Source organism: Pavona decussata, unplaced genomic scaffold (assembly GCF_977016875.1).
Source record: "Pavona decussata unplaced genomic scaffold, jaPavDecu1.1 SCAFFOLD_19, whole genome shotgun sequence".
NCBI classification, from domain to species: Eukaryota; Metazoa; Cnidaria; class Anthozoa; order Scleractinia; family Agariciidae; genus Pavona; species Pavona decussata.
In genome coordinates, this window is record NW_028145442.1 from 1318479 (window position 1) to 1338066 (window position 19588).

General features: G+C 37.0%; 1 protein-coding gene across 3 annotated transcripts; it reads left to right on the top strand.

The window, feature by feature from the left end:
- Positions 1-414: 414 nt before the first annotated feature.
- Positions 415-18786, top strand: LOC146486953 (parafibromin-like). 3 transcript variants are annotated; one of them, XR_014858258.1, is made up of 22 exons: positions 415-601; positions 723-816; positions 2170-2208; positions 4112-4142; positions 5140-5214; positions 5552-5607; positions 6083-6106; positions 6677-6738; positions 7786-7897; positions 8497-8601; positions 9242-9343; positions 9502-9574; positions 10313-10377; positions 11266-11344; positions 12187-12210; positions 12906-12993; positions 13939-14112; positions 14369-14457; positions 15219-15295; positions 15744-15808; positions 16539-18393; positions 18496-18786. XR_014858258.1 is itself a non-coding variant. In XM_085090863.1 (21 exons), exons 1-21 carry the CDS (start codon positions 471-473, stop codon positions 16573-16575), a joined length of 1602 nt encoding a protein of 533 aa, XP_084946989.1. In that variant the 5' UTR covers positions 415-470; the 3' UTR covers positions 16576-18786. The 3 variants fall into 3 exon arrangements, 1 of the variants encoding a protein (XP_084946989.1); XR_014858259.1 differs by having other exon boundaries at positions 16539-17803; positions 17891-18786; XM_085090863.1 differs by having other exon boundaries at positions 16539-18786.
- The last annotated feature ends 802 nt before the right edge of the window (positions 18787-19588 follow it).

Consider the following 19588-nt stretch of genomic DNA (forward strand, 5'->3'; position numbering starts at 1 on the left):
CTATGGTTATAAATAGGCTGAAAAATGATTTAGCTGGTTTGGTTATCGGACACAGCGCGCTTTCCATTTTTCTAAACTGGCTGGTCAGACCAGACATGTTGCAGAGGGAATGCGCAAATTTGAAGGCTCACTTCTGATATGCTAGTCCTTTGAATTTCGTCGAAATAATGTTACTATTTTCGGATTGTTCAACTCTGAAAATTTAATGGAACAATACCTTAAAAAAGGACCCATTCTTTTAACCCACTGACCGGTTTTCATGGGTTTTGGCTGGCCAGTTCAGGCAACTGGAAAGCACCCACAATTTTAGTAGTCCCGCGTCAGAGTCCTCAGAAAGAGAGAGAGTTCTGAGAGGGGAGTTGAGTGCAGCCCCTCCCCATAACTCTCCCATTCCCTTTCCCCACCGGGAAGGAATTTCAAGCTTAGTAGCCACTCACTCCACAGTTTGGCTCGTTCGAAAAGCGACAATCATGGCGGATCCATTGTCGCTTCTTCGCCAATACAACATCAACAAGAAGGAGATTATAGAAAGGGCAGATGAAATTATATTTGACGAGTTTTCATTTCCGAGGATAGCAAAGACGAATTATGTCATTTTCAAGTGAGTAGAATGTCGTGGTACTTGCTCGGGAAGCAAAGTGTCCTTTCGTCAGAATTGTCACTTTACGCGGAATACGTTTAACATTGTTTGTGTTTAAACTGATGTTTATTTAATTTTTTAGATCGCAGCCGAAGGAGTACTATACTTTGGAGTCGTTGTTGTTTCTTTTAAAGAATGTGCATTTGTCTCATCCAATTTACGTTCAGCGTGCAGCGGTAAGGTTTAGATAATTAGTCTTACTTAATATAAGCTTAAGCTTAACTAAACTTTAATTTATCATACAACTTTGTTCGCCCGTGATTCAATTTGATAAATGGGTCATGCCAGCTAAATTCGCCACGTGATTTAACTTAGCTCTAATGCACTTATTTAAGACTTAAACTGCCATTACGTTACAAATTTTTGTCAGCTTTTCCGGGTGAAATTTGGGAAAGAAGTGGTACTGTTGCTGTTCTTATTTATCGTTGTCACACGGTGTGGCCAACTGGCTGTTTATGGCTAATTTGTAGCTGTAGTTTATTGTAATTTGTCGCGTTTCATGCTGATCATTTCAATTAAAAGATCTGTTCTCGCAGAGGTGTGCTGCACTTTCAGTTTGATGTTGTTTTCAACAATACTAAAATACCTTCATCTGCACCTCAGAATCCCTGTTTCTTGAATTGCAAGTCTAATCTTAATGACCGCTTTACACTTTAGATAAACCAGTACAGGCTACAGTCAATGAACCTAAGTTTGTTCCAAAGCAGTCCCAAAATGTGAAAGAAAGCAGTTGACCTGTTTAAAAAGTATACAAGAAAGATTATGTAAAAACAAGTTGTTCAAAAATGTCTTCATAACAGGAATAATACACCAAATATAGTCTGCACATTTGAATGTTACAACAGCTGCACATTCATGTAAAATCGTACTTCCAAACACCCATAAACCTTCAGTTGTGTTTGTTGACGCGCCGTTTTCACTCATCATTTTGCTCAAGTATTAAATTCACCATTATTGGCATGCATTCATACAGGCTCTTTTCCATATATAGTGCAGTTCCCCTAAAACTAGTAACAAAAGCCATAATGATCAAAGAATCATAATAAGCATCAAATTTAAGGACGGTGCCTACTATTGTTACTGCGCATACGTTCTGCGCATCTCGAGATACTCGGTTTTCCTATGGATGGTGCCTGCAAATACAGGAATATTTTTGCGCGGTTTAAAATTATGCGGAGAAAGCAGAACTTAGCAAACGCTTTTGGTGTCTCGAAAGAAAATTGGGGGTAACCATGCATTTTTCAGAGATAATTAAGCTTCAATTTAGGAAAAACTCCCATACATTGCTTCATCTTTTAGGGCTTTTTAGAGATATTATTGCTTAATTATCTCTGAAAAATGCGTGGCTACCCCCAATTTTCGTTTTGGATCCCAATAGGCCTTCCTAAGATCTGCTTTTCCCGCATAGTCATAAACCGCGCAAAAATACTTCGAAATTAGTAGGCACCGTCCTTAAGTGATTAAGAAAGATTGATATTATGAGAAGAAGTTCTCTGATCATTATTTCATTTTCCATAATCTGTTATCAGGGTACAAAGATTCCTGTTGTGAGATTACCAGACAGAAAGGTATGTAATCTTGGTTGTTTTGTAGGATTTGGAATTTTACCTTATAATAATACTGTATCCCTAATTACACTGTAAATGTTTGGCTCTGATGAAAAGCTACAATGTAGTGCTCAAAATGTTAGCTTAGATCTATTTACAGTACCGCTCAAAAGTAAGTTACCAGTCTCGTCTCTTTTCTTGCGAGACAAGATTCTCGTCTCGAGAGACGCGACTCTCGTCTCGCGAGAATCACTGAAGGGGAAATTTTGGAATATTACCAAGTTTCTTGTGAAAAGAAAACAACCGAGTTTCTCGCGCACTTGTCTTGTGATGCGTTTATCCGTGCCATTTTTGAAATGCGTGCCAACAGTGGATGATTCCATCGACATGTATGTTCGCATTGTAAAATTGGAAAAATTAGCATTCTACAGTGGGCGGGCCTTCGACACTCAGTACCTGATTTCTTAAAAAATACGCGTGATCAAATCCACCCACTAACGCCTTCTTCGCTTCAAATAAATAACAGCATTTTTGATGTGAAAAAGAAGAAATCAAAAGATTACTATTCGTTATTTGTTGCGAAGAAATCACGGCCACCTAATATTGTTCATAAGTGGAAAGGCGATTTTAATATATCAGATGATTTATTGAAAGAATCTTTCATTTTGCCTCACGCTGTTGCACTCGAATCGTACGTTAAGGCCTTTCAGTATAAAATTCTCAATAATATACTCTACACAAACGCAAAATTATGCAAAATTGGTTTTAGAGTTGACGAATTATGCACTTTCTGCGAAACTGAGCGAGAAACACTATATCACCTACTTTATCAATGCACTTATGCTAGGCAGTTTTGGAACGAGTTTGAATTGTATTGGCACCGCTTGTCAAATCAGGTGGTTCACCTGACTTTGGAAAATGTCTTATTCGGAATACTTTCAACACCATGCCCTTCACATATGCTGCTTAATTACTTTATTATCATTGGAAAACTGTTTTTGTGGGACTGTAGAAGAACACAAATACATCCTAAAATACAAGGTTTTCAGAACACGATAGCTATCAAATATAATATTGAAAGAAAAATAAGTAAGAAAAAGTTTTATGAAAAGAAATGGATTTTCAAATGAGAAGAAATTGATAACTACGTGAAAAGTCTTTAAAGCTGATTCGCCTAATCTAGTATTCTTTTTTTTTTTATCTGATGTTGCTCGGTTTAATTGGTTTAATTGGTTTATTTAGTTAAATTAGGTGAATTATTATTATTATTTGAATTATTTGATTTGCTTAAAAATAGAAATGGGGTAACTGTGCAAAATGTATCAATTGTTATTATTTTAACCTATATATAATATTGTCAATGAAATTGTAACTGCTCTGTAAATAATTAAATTTCAATAAATATTATATAAATTAAAAAAAAAAAAGGTTCGCATTGTAAGAGCTTATGTGATTCAAAACAATTTTGTCTTCGTTCAGTTCAAAGGTAAAAAAATGTAAGAGATGATTTATTTTACAAAAATCGTGTTTTCAGTCCCTTCAAAGATTTCATTAAATTACATGTAATAGCGATGAGTTTGTAAAGTGATGTGTACCTTACCAAATTACCTACTCAGTTGAAAAAAACAAATATTCGTTTCCTCCCTCACTACAACTCAGCACCACAGTTTCTTTAATAATATTAGAAACTTACCGCTTCATCTATTTGTTTAGAAATACAATGTAAAATGTTTAGCTCAGGTCTAGTACATTGCAGATAATTTCAATTATCTATGTTATTTAATTAAACAGCCCTGTAAACATTTTATTAATTATAAAGACATTAGTTAATAGTCATAAGGTGTCTCTGAAATTTTTTTGATGAAATTAGGATGTACACTGTATAAATTCAAAATTAATGTTTTTGTGTATTTCTTTGTTTCAGGGATTGCTCAGTTATCTGAATGGCGAGACAGGTGAATTCTTCAGATGATGTTTAATGCATGAAATATCTTTCAAAAACTCATTAATAATTCATAAGTCCATTGACCTATCAAATGGTTGATAAAATATCATGTGCAGTGGTTTTAAAACCCGATAAAACCTCCTCCTTATTAGTATGTGGTGTTTAATGTTTTTCTCGTATGCTAATTTCCAATGATCACAAAAGCATCATTGTTATGAACTCTCTTGACACACACTTTTCCAGGAATGTTTTTGAAGCCATTCAAAAGACTCGCAGCAAGTGTTTCGTTGGGTCTAAAACCACTCGGCTGCGCCTCATGGTTTTAAATCCCAATAAAACAATGCTCGTGTTTTAAACATTACCTAACCAAAGAAGATTTTAGTTGAAATAGAGCTTGACATGTTAACTAGTGCACATGTAGGTGGTTTGGTGATCTCGGCAGATTTTAATCATCTCGGGTAGTTCTCTAATTCCTCTTGTAAAATAATTCAAATCAATAGCATGTGGCGAATCACTATCAACAGACACAAGTAATGTACATGAAGTTTCAAGATTATTCTTTTTACATATAAAATGTTAGTTATACATGAAGTGAAATTAAATTAAACTAAATCAATGCTGTCATTACCAGCCAAAACTCAAGAGAAACAGGTTAACTCATCAAAGCTCGCTAAAATTTCAATTTGGCTTGTAATAAAGTTCCAGCTGCAATTTTGAGCATTTTGTATGCATTTTACAAATAATTCTTGGGCCAGTTTTCCCCCCTGATTTGAGCCTGAAAACTTGTACCAAGGTGATGAAAGATTTTAATAATATGTAGTAATTAATTATCTTGGGCTTAATAAGATTTGGTTATTACACTTGGTGTTGTAACAGTTGCAGTCAGTTTTTTAGAGTCAAGTTAAAACTGTTCAGAAATTTGTATTAATTTTATTTCTGAGATGCCTTTGTAAGATCTAATCTGTAGACTACAAGTTTACAGGTTCATCTGTCATAATTTTCAATAGATACTTCAAGTAGCATCGATAAGAGTGGCCCACTGGAGATGCCAAACCAGCGCTCAGCTGTTGCCCAAGCACAAGGTAACGCCGATTTGTTCAGTCAGAAGAACTCAAGTTGTCAGTACTTTGTTCCAAGACCCTGCTTTCTTAACTTACATGTATATATAATAATAAGTTATTGTATGGTTCCAAAAAAATGTCCATACCTCCTCTGCATAAGGGATTTTTTTCAAAGTCCCCAACCCCTCTGGGAAATTCCAAATTAGTTTCATATTTTACTTTAAAGTACACCAGCAACCCCTAAAAAATGACAACCAAGTTCAAACAAGTTGTTGCTGATTTGCTATCTTTGATAATCCATATTTTCAGTGCTTACATGGTTACTGGTTTAACTTGAACTACTTTTGTTCAATGGCAGCTAAAAGAGCTGGAGATGACTCAGTTGGTGGAGAGTTCAAGAAGCCAAGAGTTGAGGCCAGTGATACTTGTTGTGTTGTGATATATATTTTTATAAATTGTAATTGTATAAGGTTATGAAGCTAAGCTGAATCCTCACCATTCATGCCGAACTTACACCTTATTGTATGATGCAAGAATTCATGGATGCAGACACTGAAAACTACTACAACTACAACAGTACAACTGTTATAGAGAAGAGTTGATCTAGCCTTTAATGCAATAGGAGCTTATAGCCTTAAAGGAACACTGTCCTTATCTTAAAACTAGACTAGATTAACAGGCTATACATGACTTGTTAAAAGTGTTTTGTACTATGTTTTTGTATTGTATGCCCATGACCTTGTTAACTTAAAACAGTACCATTAATCTTGTGTGATATGCGATAATATTAATGCCAATAAACTGCAACTCTTTATGAAGAGGTTACAGTAAGGAAAGAGGCTTTAGGTGTGCATGCTAACATTATTTTGCTGTATATTTTGTTTTGCAGACTGAACAGTTGCGATTGGATAAGGTATGCAGTTTTATAAAATAACTGAGATACTCCACATGTTCTGATTGGCCAAAAACCTATGGTTTATCGTACTGATAAACCAACAAAAACTGGCTTATTTGTTTATTGTTATTTTATAAGAGCAATGGTCTGCATTTTCTATGGGTTTACCGGTGGAAAACACTTCAAAGCTTATCAAATCACCCACTTCCTGCTCATGATTTACAAGCTTTTCTTGTATATTCTCCCAACATCCCGCATGGGTTTATTCCATGAGTAAACCCATAGAAAATGCAGCCTATTACTTAAATATTAAGACCTTTATAAGGTTGACAGTGTTTTAGTATCCCAGGCACAGTATTCGGACACCATGTGAGCATACCAGTTACGTCATACTTTTTTAAATAGCACACATACCGTAATAATATTATAATGGTATGTGTGCTTTAGAAGTTTGATCCTGGCCTAAAAATACACAACACTTAATGTACATAATTGTGTACATTTTTTCGTACATTTGCACGCATGTTGTTGGCTTTTTTCGTCCACTGAGGTTCTTTGCTCAATCTCTTTTTCCTCACAAATCTATAGAAAAGGTTGGAAGCTCGACTTGAAGGACACAAGGAGGGCACTGTCACCACTGAACAGATCAGGTAAGAGGCAAACCAAAGAAATATGAAATAAAATTAACTTCAATCTGATTTTTGTGATGTAGTCATCCACTCCAGTAATTTCCTGCGAAAGGAGATGCCTTTACTGGCTTTGGTTTCAACCACCTTGAAAGAACATCTGTGAACCCTAGTTCACTAACGTGTTCTGTGATGTCACTATCTCTCAACCAATCGCAACTCGGCTACTGTATTCAGATGGCCAGCATGTGTGAGTCATGCATGTTGCTCACCTTATTCGTGTGAAAAAAAAATTAATATTCTCTCTGAGTTTTTAAGGTAACAAACTGAACCCCCCCCCCCCCCCCCCTCATCCCCTCCCTCAAAAAAGGAAAGAAAAAAAAGCAAACAGTGACAGATCAATCCACAGATCTGAAGCTCAGGAGATCAACAATTCAATAAACCAAATTCATAAGGCGACCATGACAAAATTAGGCTAGAAGGTTTTTGTACCTGGCCATGTACTTAGTGGAAGGATCATTTGTGAGAGTTACCGTAAGTAATACAGGTGCAGCTGAATCTGAAAATATAGCACTTAGAATAAAAGGAAAACAATGAGCTAGCTCATACATACTAATGAGTCTGACTAGATGCGCATCTGCAGATTTTTAGATGCGTAAATGCATCCGCAGCAGATGCGTTTTACGCGTACATGTTTTGGTTTGCTTAATTCTGGCCTGCACTGTATGTAATGGGAAATGCTGAGCATAATTTATTACTTGTGTTTAAACCAGTTAGGTTCAAGTTCCTCCAGAATGTGAAATGAAGTCAAAGTGGAATTGAAAAATTAAATTAATGTACAGAGTAGTCCTGAGTGAATAAAAAAGGAGTGCTGTATAAAATATTTCCAGTGTTCTGTGAGCGATAGACGCTTATCTCACAGGCCACTGGACACAGTCAGCATTTCATAAGAATTTTCAGCATTAAAATGGTTTGATTAGCCCACCTGTGTGGGTGAACAGAAGCCTGTCATACACTAATACAAAGGGAATGCATGGTCTTCATATTCAATGTCTTTTTTTTTTTTGGTAGGTCTTTGAGTGATGCTATGTCAGTTGAGAAGATTGCAGCCATCAAGGCCAAGCGTCTTGCAAAGAAAAGAACCACTATTAAAGTTGACGATGACTTGGAAGCTGGTGTTCTGGTATGGACAAAAATAAACAGGAGAGGCAGGGATCCCATTAAGTACTGGCAGGCGGCTAAAAAAACAGCTACTTCAAACTTTGAGCTCCCTACTTTTCAGTGAAAAGACTTATGTGGCTTGTTCACTAAGCTGTCCGCCTCTAGCCTTCTACTCTGAAACTTAATAGAACCCTGAAAGGGGAGAGAGAAGAGAAGACAGTTTAAAAGTTGAATTCCACCTACTCAGAGCTTCTGAGTTGCAAAAATACCACATGTGCGAACTTTGTTTGTTACAAATAAATGCCTTCTTTTATTTAAGTGGCCCTGCCTGTTTTAGTAATTATAAAACATAAAAGTTGGCTAGGTCAATTACCATTAAACCCAGAGGCTTATGCTACATCATGGCCCCTTATGTATGATGCAGGATTTGTAACAATACCAGTAATTACATATTAAAAAATACTCTTACTTTTAGTTGCTTTTTGGGAATATTCAATTAATATATTTACTCCCCTTTCCCAGCCCCACCCCTGCTAAGGCATTAAGTTTGTAATGGCACAGTGGGCATTTATTTCCTTAAATGCAAGATTGTTACAAATATGTTTCTACTACAATTTGTAGGAACAAAGATTTTTTGTGGATGCAGAGGTTGATGTAACAAGAGACATAGTCAGTCGTGAACGACCTTTGCGAACACGGACCTCTGTTCTGCAAAGTTCTGGCAAGGTTTGTAATTCAGGCCCCAGTTGTTCAAAGGCCGGATAAGTTTATCCGCTGGATAAGGCACTATTCAGGGTCTAAAATATACTTCACGTTAAATGTTGTCCAAGGTTTTCGTACACTCGCAAACTTAACTGTGGTTAGAGTGTGCATATTCGCTTGTACAAGAGGAAATAATGAAATCTTTGCACAGATTGAAACTGAAGGATAGTGACTTATCCACTGGATAAAGTTATCCGGCCTTTGAACAACTGGACCCAGGTGTTTAACTAGAGTTTAAAAATTGGATGTCCAAGAGAATGTCTGGTTAAAACAGTTAATACATGTACTAGGTAAATTTTAACATACAGTGTACAGTAATTGTTTTCATAAAATGGGTGTACATGTATCTTTCTGTCCAGAACCTTGTTGTAAATCCCAGGTCAGGATTTAGTTATTTGTTATTTGTGTTACACTTACAGTACTTAGTGATATGAAGTAATTCAGTTGGTGATGTCATTTTTGAAAATGCACTCTGACATGCAATGAGTTTTTGTTTTTTGTTTTTGTACTTTTGTGATCAGAAGCTAGCTGATTCTGTAGATTTGTGAAGTTGTTTTCCTGAATTCAGTTTTATTAGTCCCTCTGTTTGTTTGTTCCTTTTCAGCAATTTCTGAAGAATGTGTTAGCCATTCTTCAGTCAGTGAAAGCACAAGAGGAAGGAAAGGTCAAGCACCTACAGAACCAGGATCCTTTCTCCAGTACCCCTGTAAGTCAGAATTGATCCAACCTTGTGAATGCATTTAAACTAAATTAAAAATTTAAATTAAAAAGGAGCATGTTGTTGACAATTTTGCTTCTTGGCTCAGTGACATGCTCCAAGCTTGCCATCCGCTTAAAATGTTCATTCTTTTAATTTTCAAACAGGAAATAAAGAAAAAACCGACAACACCTGTACCATACAACAGATACGATCAAGAGAGATTTAGAGGAAAGGAAGGTAATTGATAATTATTGTGCAGGAACTTACAATAATTAATTCCCTTGAGGGGAGTTGTCTCTTCGTTCACATTTTTCCCAGTCACCCACACATATTTAGTGAAAAAAAATTGATTATTTGGTGTTGTCAAATTTTCCAATAGACTGTAATTTGGAATTCATGAATTAGATATATTAGTGAATTTGTTTTGCCTGTGATTTTTCTACTCATGGAACAGTTGGTAAATCCATTTTATTGTCACCTAAACTAGCAGCTTTTCGAGTGAGTTTATCTTTCCAGCTTTTGGTCTTTGTTTTTGGTTCACTGGTAATTAACAGTCATGAATTACTGTTTTGCTAGCCAGCAAACTGATGGTAAAACTTTGCTCTACAGACCATGAATGCATGCACCTATCTGAAAATACTTTCTATGTAAAATATTATTATTCCCAGTGGTGGAAGTTACATCTGTACAAGAAGAGGACCAGATAAATGGCATAACATTGCGCACAGCTGCTAATTTCACTGCAGTGTCTCTGCCCAAAAGATTGTAATGCACAACAAAGTGTCCTACACTTCCAAAATTAAATGATGGACTGATCAGATGGTATGATCAGTGTGTTAGGACAAAAGGAGTTGATCTCTGTTGTGTTCATAATTATATGGAGCAAATCCTTATTTTGTCCTTACTGCACGTGATATTCAAGTTGTATTATATGGTTTGTGGATAAACTGCTAATTTGTTGAAAATCACCCACAGAAACTGAGGGCTTCAAAATTGACACAATGGGAACATACCATGGTCTTAGTTTGGAATCTGTGAAGGTGAAGTTTGAAACCTTTTACCAGTATTATAATATTATATTTTTGTAAAAATTTGTTGAAGATAACTACTTTAAAAAGCAACAGTTTCTTTTTTAAATAATTTAGAGATTTCCCAATAACACACTGAGGATTTAGTAGCTTCTTAGTTTAGTGATAGTAATGGAATAAAACAAGTGAAAACATTTTTAAAATAATGATTGTATTTAAAGCATTCTGAAGTACATTTAAGTGGAACTAGCTTGTACGGCCCATTCACTGAAATGCAATAATTTGCATATAATTCTGTTTATTTTTTGGGCTAATCATTTTATGGTCCTTGAAAATAAAATTATATGAGTTCATGGAGAGCCCTCAAAAGTGCTAAGTTATTGATAATATTATTGTTTCTGAGAAAGATTGTGGACCATAATGAAAATCAATGATCATCAACTGAAGGGCAGCAATTTGCACTCACAAGAAGTCTGGTAAAGTCCAGGCTGCAAGGTGTTGTAAAGCCCATTTCATTATTCTTCCATAGGTAGTGTGCTATATGAGTGCACAATCATAAATCTCAGAACCTTTTCTTTGTATAAATAAGTGCACTGCCATTGTTTCCCTGACTTTTGTACAATGTAAATGTTATGTTTGAATGCTGTGGGTTATTTGCATGAAATCGTCATTCAACATTGCCTGTGCCTACAATGATCATCTTCACAGTTTAAAAACATTTCAAAATCCCATGGTATTTGACTCAAGTGTTGTTTGTAGCAATCATTTGCAAGTTGTATATTTGATGCACATGAAGCAGTTCGTATTTGTAGGATTCTCTACAGCATGTTTCATGCAACCAAGTTGTCCCAGCTAAATAAGCATTAACAGAACCTTTATTCCAATACCTTGTATTTGCAGGAAGGAGTCCAGAAACCTACCAGGAAAGCGTTACCCAGTCCCTCTCCTCATACACAGCCCAGCAGGGCTCCAAGACCTGGTGAGTACTGGACAGGACACAGTTGAAGTTATAATTTTATAACCATAACTTAGCTTTTTTTCTCTTGTAACCAAAGGCTAAAATCTACATGTAAGTTGGATTTTAAGAGATACTGATTACTCAACATAATTTCTTAAAATTTTGGCCAAATTTTGTTCTCTCTTGGATCGGCATTCATACATGTAACTCATTACTTCATTTATTGTAAACTGTGCCACAAGCAGTCTGGCAAAGCCCCAAAGAGTTGTAAATGCTGAAAAGCCCTGAGGGGAGTGGATAATAAGATATTTCATATGTGTAGCTGAAGTCAGTGCACATAACTTGTGTATCTTTTTTCCAATTTTTGTCAATTGAATTGTCTTATGAGTGATGTTGCAGGGTTCACACAGTCATGAAAAGGTCATGGAGAGTCATGGAATTTGAAATTTGTATTCCAGCCCTTGGAAAAGTCATTAAAATTACATATGTAGATAACTCGTTTGGATCATGGAAAAGTCATGATTTTTCAGATTTTTCCCAAAATTGTTTTTAGCTGGTAGTTGAAAAGTAAAGAAATTTAGGAAACTTTGTGTCAAGCATCAAAACATTCAGCCAGTGAGGCATTTCACTCATTGTTTTCACCAGTCTTCTTGTAGCGGTTCACTTCAGTGGTCAATTTTGAGGTTGTGAAAAAGTCATGGAATTTTCTTTGCCAGTTTCTGTGTGAATCCTGTGTCAATGTCTTTGGCACAGCAATTGATAAGTGAAGGGATTTTTGCAATTTTGACACTGAAATTGTCCACTCTATTTAAATGACCAGTAAACAAATGTGTCTTATTTTATTTCATTGATTTTGGTTTCAGTTCCTCAAAAGCCCGCGAAGCGAGGTAAGAAGTCATCAACAAAACTAAGGACGTAACCTACATGTATATTTATATCCAGTAAACAATAGCTTTAACTAGCTACAAACAAACTCGTTTTTGGTTATTGTTCCAGCTGGTTTTGTTCTTTCACCAGTGGCTACTTGATTAGCAAAAAACATAAAACACTGGTGAATTACAGTCATTCTATGTCACACATGACCAGTATTACCGAAAATGAAATGAACATTTGAATTCCTCTTCGTAATTATGTCCAGCGTTTGAAAGGAATCTTGAAGTTTTCTCTGGAAATCTTTTCGAAAAAGACGCATTAACTGAAAAAAATAAAATGCACAGGAAGCAATTGTTATTTTTGATTGAAATACTTAATGCTGAAATGTAAATTAAAATTCATAGCTTTCAATGCTGTCAATAAACTAGGGAAATCTGTGCGGGAACCCTGAAATCTCACTGGCGATGTTCAAAACTGACATGTAATTTTCAAATTCTGTTCAAATTTCAAAATACTGGTCACGCATGATGTAGATTGGTGGTAACAAGGAGTAGGTTACAAACAACAAACAGGACTGGTAATAATTTCCAAGTTTTGATTTGGTATTTCCATTCACTAGTTAACTAGTGGGAAAAATATAGCTGCTGTAAATGGAGAGAAAGGGAACGTACTCTTGTTAACAGTTCTTGATATTGTTCCTTGTCTCCAGAATCTCGAACGCCTATCATAATAATTCCTGCTGGTGCGACATCTCTTATAACACTCTACAATGCTCAGGACCTTCTGCAAGATTTCAAGTAAGTCATGTTGTCTGTAATAACAATCCGTTTACAGCCCAAGGGCTTGTTAATTGAGCGTTGAATGTGCTATGTGGGTGTGCCTAAACCAGCATGTCTTCCAGGCTTTTTTATATCAATTTTTGTGATGGGAGGGTTCTTAATGGTGAATTAATAGGCACCACTCATTAATTTGTTTGTTAAGACTGGCTTTAAAGGGGAAGTATCACGGAAACCTGGCGTTCTATCAAGAACTCCAAAACGTTTTTTTGTTTTTTTGTTTTTGTTTTTTTTTTTATCAGCAAAAACCTAAACGAATTGTTCAAATTTGTTGTCATACCGAAAATTACGATCCGTCGTTGACCCGGCGTCACATACATCTCAGGGACCGTACAAATGGTTTCTGTCTCTAAACGAAAGGTGAAAACGTAAGGATTAAAGCCCGGGGATTATAAAAAGCATTCGTATGACAAATGTCGTTTTCCCTTGTATTTCATTCTAACTGCAAGAAATACAATTCTATCTGGTGGTTACTTATTGCCTCACTATATCTCTGTATCTATCTATTTGGTAGCCTGCGAGCAAGCTCTCTTGGGGATGGGGGGTGGGGGGAGGGGGAAAGAGGATCCACCCCCAAGAGAGCTTGTTCGCAGGCTATCTATTTGGAGGAATTGGCAATGCTGGAGGTTATCACTGTTAAAAGATTGTAGGCTTTACGCACCACACAGTCAAATATGGCCCGAGTATAAGCTGAAAACAGCTTCTTGTTTCTTGATGTTCTTGAATTATTTTGTGACTAAGTGAAGGTGTCGTCGCACCATTTTAACGATAAAAGGTCAAAATCCCCTTGATACCAGGTTTAGAGTAAATTGGTTCCCGGGTCCCAGCTTCTAACAAAACCCCTGGTCTCTGCGATGGAAACTATAGCAAGGAAACTTACTTGTACATGTTTTGTTTACAATTAAGGTTCACTAGTTCTGAGGAGAAGAAAGCCCAGGGAGCCAGACGTGAAAACGAGGTTCTTATACAGAGGAGGAAAGAAATTCACCAGGCCCAGGCTGCACCGGGAGCAACATCGACTACAGTCACTGTACCATACAGAGTGATTGACAACCCAGCACGCCTCCAACCAAATGACTGGTGTGTGCTAATCGCTAATTTCCATGTTTGGAAAACCCGCCATTTTAAACAAAGCGCGAACTTTCGCACGGAAACTGCGTCACAATAAAAAAAAAGCGATTTGATTGGTTTATTAGTTCATTCATTTTCCAAATATGGTACATAAGAGGTCGAACATTCGCTCGTTTTTGTAAAAGAATAGATATGGAAATTATATGTTTCAACCCTTATGGGTTTCTGAGAGTATGACATGTTAGCTTTACTCTTCTGATCACAGGAGTCGAGTTGTAGCAGTATTTGTTCAAGGCCCTGCATGGCAGTTCAAGGGATGGCCATACAGCTCTCCAGTTGACATTTTCTCTAAAAGTAAGTGCATGTTATTTATGCTTACAAACAATCAGCTTTTTTAACGACGGAAATGTTCGGGAATTTTCGGACGATTTCTAGACTCACTTCGGGCGTTTTTCTTGAAATTTCGTAAGTAAATTACTCTAGGAGGGTGCAACGTGTTAAATTTATTGACAGCACAGCACAGTTTTGAAACAGCAGTCTCAGCGACACATTTTAGTCATAAAAATGAGGAAAGAGTACACAAAACGTAATTTAGCGTGGCTGTACATTTTATCTTCAATGTCGCTTCAACAAATTTTAAAACTAGTAGTTTGAGGAAGGCTATTAAGGGTGGACGCATTTTTATCAAAAACAGCAGAAAACGAAGCGAAGAGTGCAGAAAGGTAACTCTTAGTGTGAGTGTACATTAAATCTTCAATGTCGCAAGACGCAATCGTTAACGAGACTCAATGCTTGAAGCCTCAAACTGAAATGGTTTAGAGTGTCACTAGCCTTCGGTGTAGTTACTCATAATCAGTTTCTTTTATCATTGAAGAATATTTGGGCCAATCAATCCATCCATCCATCCATCCATCCATCCATCCGTCAATCAATCAATCAGTCAATCAATCAATCAATCAATTAATCAAAAACTTTTTTTAAGTGTGAGAAATCAGACACAGTAGCTTACATAACCAGGTGACCTTCACAAACAATACTGTTGGAAAGCAGAGGGTCAGATGTAAGATGTAGTATTCTCTTGATATTGAATAAACTGTGTATTTGTTGTGTTGCAGCCAAAGGTTTTTATTTGAAGTACGACGAAATGAAGACGGACCCTAATGTACAGAAATGGGACGTGCAAATTCTAACCGTAAGTTCAAAATAATATTTCTGTAGCTTAAGGCCATTTTGTGTTCCAGTCTTCTGGCATTAAACTTTACTGGTGTAAATACTTTTACTGGATATTCAGTAAATAGTAACATAAAATAAGGTAAATAGAAATAAAATAACATAAAAGAGGTATGAATGAATGGTTTTGGTATCCAGCACACCATTTCCAACTTTATTTTCCGATTGGGAACTGAAAACTCTTTCATTTAGTTTAGAAGGTGCGAAAATCATTCATATGCACTGAATGTGTCCTTTTTTTTAGATATTTTTATGTCATTAGATAGATAGCCGGCGTACATCGAGTAATTGCAGAGTAAATGTAGCAGAAAAGTAAAAGAATGTGTCAGTGGACTACATTTACTTCGCATATGAAAAGAAGGAGGAAGGTCTAATTCATTGATATGTACTGTTGTATCTCTTGCATCCAGATCAGCCGAAATAAAAGACATTTGGATAAAGCTTCAATCATGCGATTCTGGGAAATTTTAGACAAGTGAGTAGACAGAGGATTTCACATCGTATCACTATTCTCGCTTAATTTAAGTAATTGTGTAAAACTAATAATGTCTTACGAATGGTTGGTTTTATCAACAGAGTTCACCAAACCTAACCTGTCTAACCATTCTTACAAACGCGTGGCGGTCTGTGGCATTTCTCTCCATCGTGGTAACACAGAAACCCGCAAAAGCTAAGAACAAAAATTCATCTTCCAAATCGACACTCTTAATCCCCAATAATTTATTCTTGTTTTCCATGCTACCATGCTCCCAGCAATAGCGTAACTCCATTGCTCGCTATATAAACACATACACAATCCACCCACAATTCCTTGATTCGCTCTGACCAAAGGCTAAGGCTTGAAATATCAGCACTCAGATCTCTTTACGGTGGCCAATTTAACTTTATCAAGTTACTCGTTATCAACTCTGTTGACATTCGTTTCTACTCCCCACCGACGCAGCACCACGGTTTCTTTAGAAACCAACCCGGCCCATTATCCATTTATTAATAACATTTTACGTATGTGTAACTTTAGAACAGACACAGCTTAAAGCTTTGAGAAGGAGGATAGCCAAACTGTTTTCCCTTGCCTTGAAAAATGCATCTGTAGTTTACCTAGCAACTGCTAAACCGCGTGAGCGCTAATGTTGCCAAAAAAAGATCATTTGTTTCAACTTTGGGCTTAATTTTGCTTTTTCTTTCTTTTTCTTTCTTTCTGGCAGATTCATGACGAAGCACAAACCACACTTGCGCTTCTAAGTTTCAAGAATGTTGTCAATTTGAAGCTGCTGTTCTTCCGTGTGATGGACTACTGTAATGAAAGTAGCTTACACCAAGACAGAAACAGATGCAAACGTTCTTATGCAATCACGATTAGTTGATGTCCGTTGAACGGGAGTTCTCAGTTACCATTCGAAGTCAATTAAGATGGAATAGCAAACTTATCTTGCAACTGCGTGCAATCAAAGCATTTTGCAAAGTCCGCAGAAACTAAGTCACCTTATTATTAAGCTACGGACCTCGTGTGCTAGTTCTGTTAGATCATGTCTGCGGCAAAGGATTCTGTTTGTACATACGGGAACAAGGTTCACACGGTCGTGCAAAGTTCATGGAAAGTCTTGGAATTTGAAATTTGGATTCCAGGCCTGGAAAAGTCATGTAAATTCAGTTAGAAAATTTTGTTTGGGTCATGAAAAAGTCATGGAATTTCAGATGTTTTCAAAATTGTTCATTGCCGATGGTTGAAAAGTAAAAACATTTAGGAAACTTTGTGTCAAGCATCCAAATGTGCAGCTAGTGGGTGTTTCACTTGCTGTTTTTACCTCATTTTGAGGTCGTGAAATTGGATCAAAAGTCATGGATTTTTCTTTCCCAGTTTCTAGCTTTACTTCGGTGTAAGAACCTCTAAAACTCACAGCTGACTTAAACAAAAACGTCAAAACAGTACAGGAAAGGAAAACAATGACCTACAACACATTCTCAAACTCATTAATAATTCATCAAGCCAAAACAAAGCAAATCACTAACGTGAAGGAGGTTTAGAAATGTGATCTTAATTATCATAAAATGTTGTGAACTTTTGCTTCAAATTTCTCCAAGAATTATGAATAGTTTGAGAAGCTATATCAAACACTCGAAAGAGTGTTTCCTCCTATTTCCAAACACCTCGAAGTTGGTTAAAAAAAACTCGGCTGCGCCTCGTTTTTCCAACCTACTTCTCGGTGTTTGGAAATCGGAGGAAACACTCTTCCTCGTGTTTGATATATTATAAGAAAACCTGTCAGGTTCTTACACCGAGGTAAGCCCCAGTATCTGTGTGAAACCTGAGGAACTTGAATAAACACAGTTACAGTATCAGTTTACGTGCGCGCAGAAGTCGCGCTTAACTAAAGCTATCATATCTATTTGTTGGACGTTCGTGGGTTAAACAAGCAGCAACGGGTATCCTATAAAAGACGGCAAATGTAAGGGCGTTGACGTCCCATTCGTGAATCACGAGCAGCAACATCTTTTAGCAGGGATTTTTCAGTCATAATGTCAGACTGTTCGAGGCTGCTAGCGAAAGGCTGGATAGTTGAATACGCTAGGGTCACTGTGCTGTTTAGGTGATCACAAAAATTAATTTATTTTTTAGAAAAAAAAAAGGGAGGGGTTCACGGTTCTGCGCATGTCCATGAATCAAAATACTGTTTTTGCTCGCTATGACCCAAGCCTGTTTAATTTAATTCGTTGTTTATGAACTATTCGGAAGGGAATAGGTAAGCCGGGTGGTAATTTTTTCATATGATTGCGTTATTTCGTATGCAAATAACCGTAAACCCATCAACCGTGGAATAGATCTTACGGGTCAACGCTAAATTCAATAATATCGACAATATGAGTACAATCTACTAGCATTTTCTGTGAATTTTGGTCATCAGTCATTGTGCTCGGACTAATATAGAATGTGATTACTGAAGTGCATGTGATTGGTATGTTTAAGGCCATAAAGTTGATAAGAAAGAGAAAAAAGCATTTACATTCATGCACATGCGCTGAAATGTAAACCCCTCCCTTTAATTTCATTCAATATCTAAAGTACACTCTTGTTTAGTCTCCTTCCCAACCGCTCGGGCCGGAGTCACGCAACGCTCCCCGTCCCCATGTTGCGTGACTCCGGCCCGAGCGGCTGCGAAGGAGACTAACTCTTGTTTAGTCTCTTGGCGTTCTGCTTGGAAAGGACAGGTGGAAACCGAGGCCTTGATGACTGGCGTGAAAATTATGTAAAAAAAATTCTGCCGTCTAGAAAGGGCTTCATGGTTTTCCCCGCGGAAAGATCAAATTTAATAGTAGAGCATATAAATATTCAGTCAACTTCCGTAGCGTGGAGGAATTTTGTCTAAATTGTCAAACTTAATCAACGTTGTAAGTAAGGTGTACTTGAACGGGTACTCTTTAAAGAGTTGAATGTTGAATAAACGTTTTTCATATATTATTAATTGAAAGGTGTGTGTGCCAAATATCTGCTTGCACATATTAGAAAATGGAGGAGCGCAGAGAATGAAATCATCGACTGAGGACGAGAGGACGTACATATAAAACGTATTGTCTTGATCCAGTCCCTGGTAATCAGCGCTTTTGTGCAATTTCCTACGTAAACCGATTATATATCAGCCAAGAAACGCAAATACACCTTTTATCGAACACGCTCAATTACTTTGCTGCGGGGATCAGCCGTAGGCCAGACAGAAACCCACACTGTTTCTCCCTGTTACCTCGGACTTTCGGTTTAATTTTGCTCGTTTGCAGAGATCAGTGCAATTTGATTTCCATACTGTTTAGTGGTTTATTGTGATAAGGAGTCTTGGGTCATCACCTGCTCAACAAATATGGTCGTTACACCCACTGGTAAAAATGCAGAGTTGTAAAAACACCCTAAAACTTATGGAAAGTTAATGAGATTAGTAAAAACAGATACGGTGGTCCAATGGAAGTTTGTCTCGAGAACAAAAAGCAGGTAGTACGAGGAATAACCGGTAGTTGAGTGCGGTGTATAGTTATACGGTCTTATACGCAAACACCAGCTCTGGTAGAAATTCTAGCTACTTGCTCTACCTTTTGGGAAGTGCGTGGACGGTCGTGCATAGTTCTGTTGAAACGTTCACATATTCCATTCCCTTCCGTGTGGCAAGGGGCCGTGCGACCCTTACTAATGCCATAAATCTTGCAAAATTGCTGGATTTGTTTTCTCAAAACGAAATCTGTCGGTGTACATATTGACCAGAATCTAAAT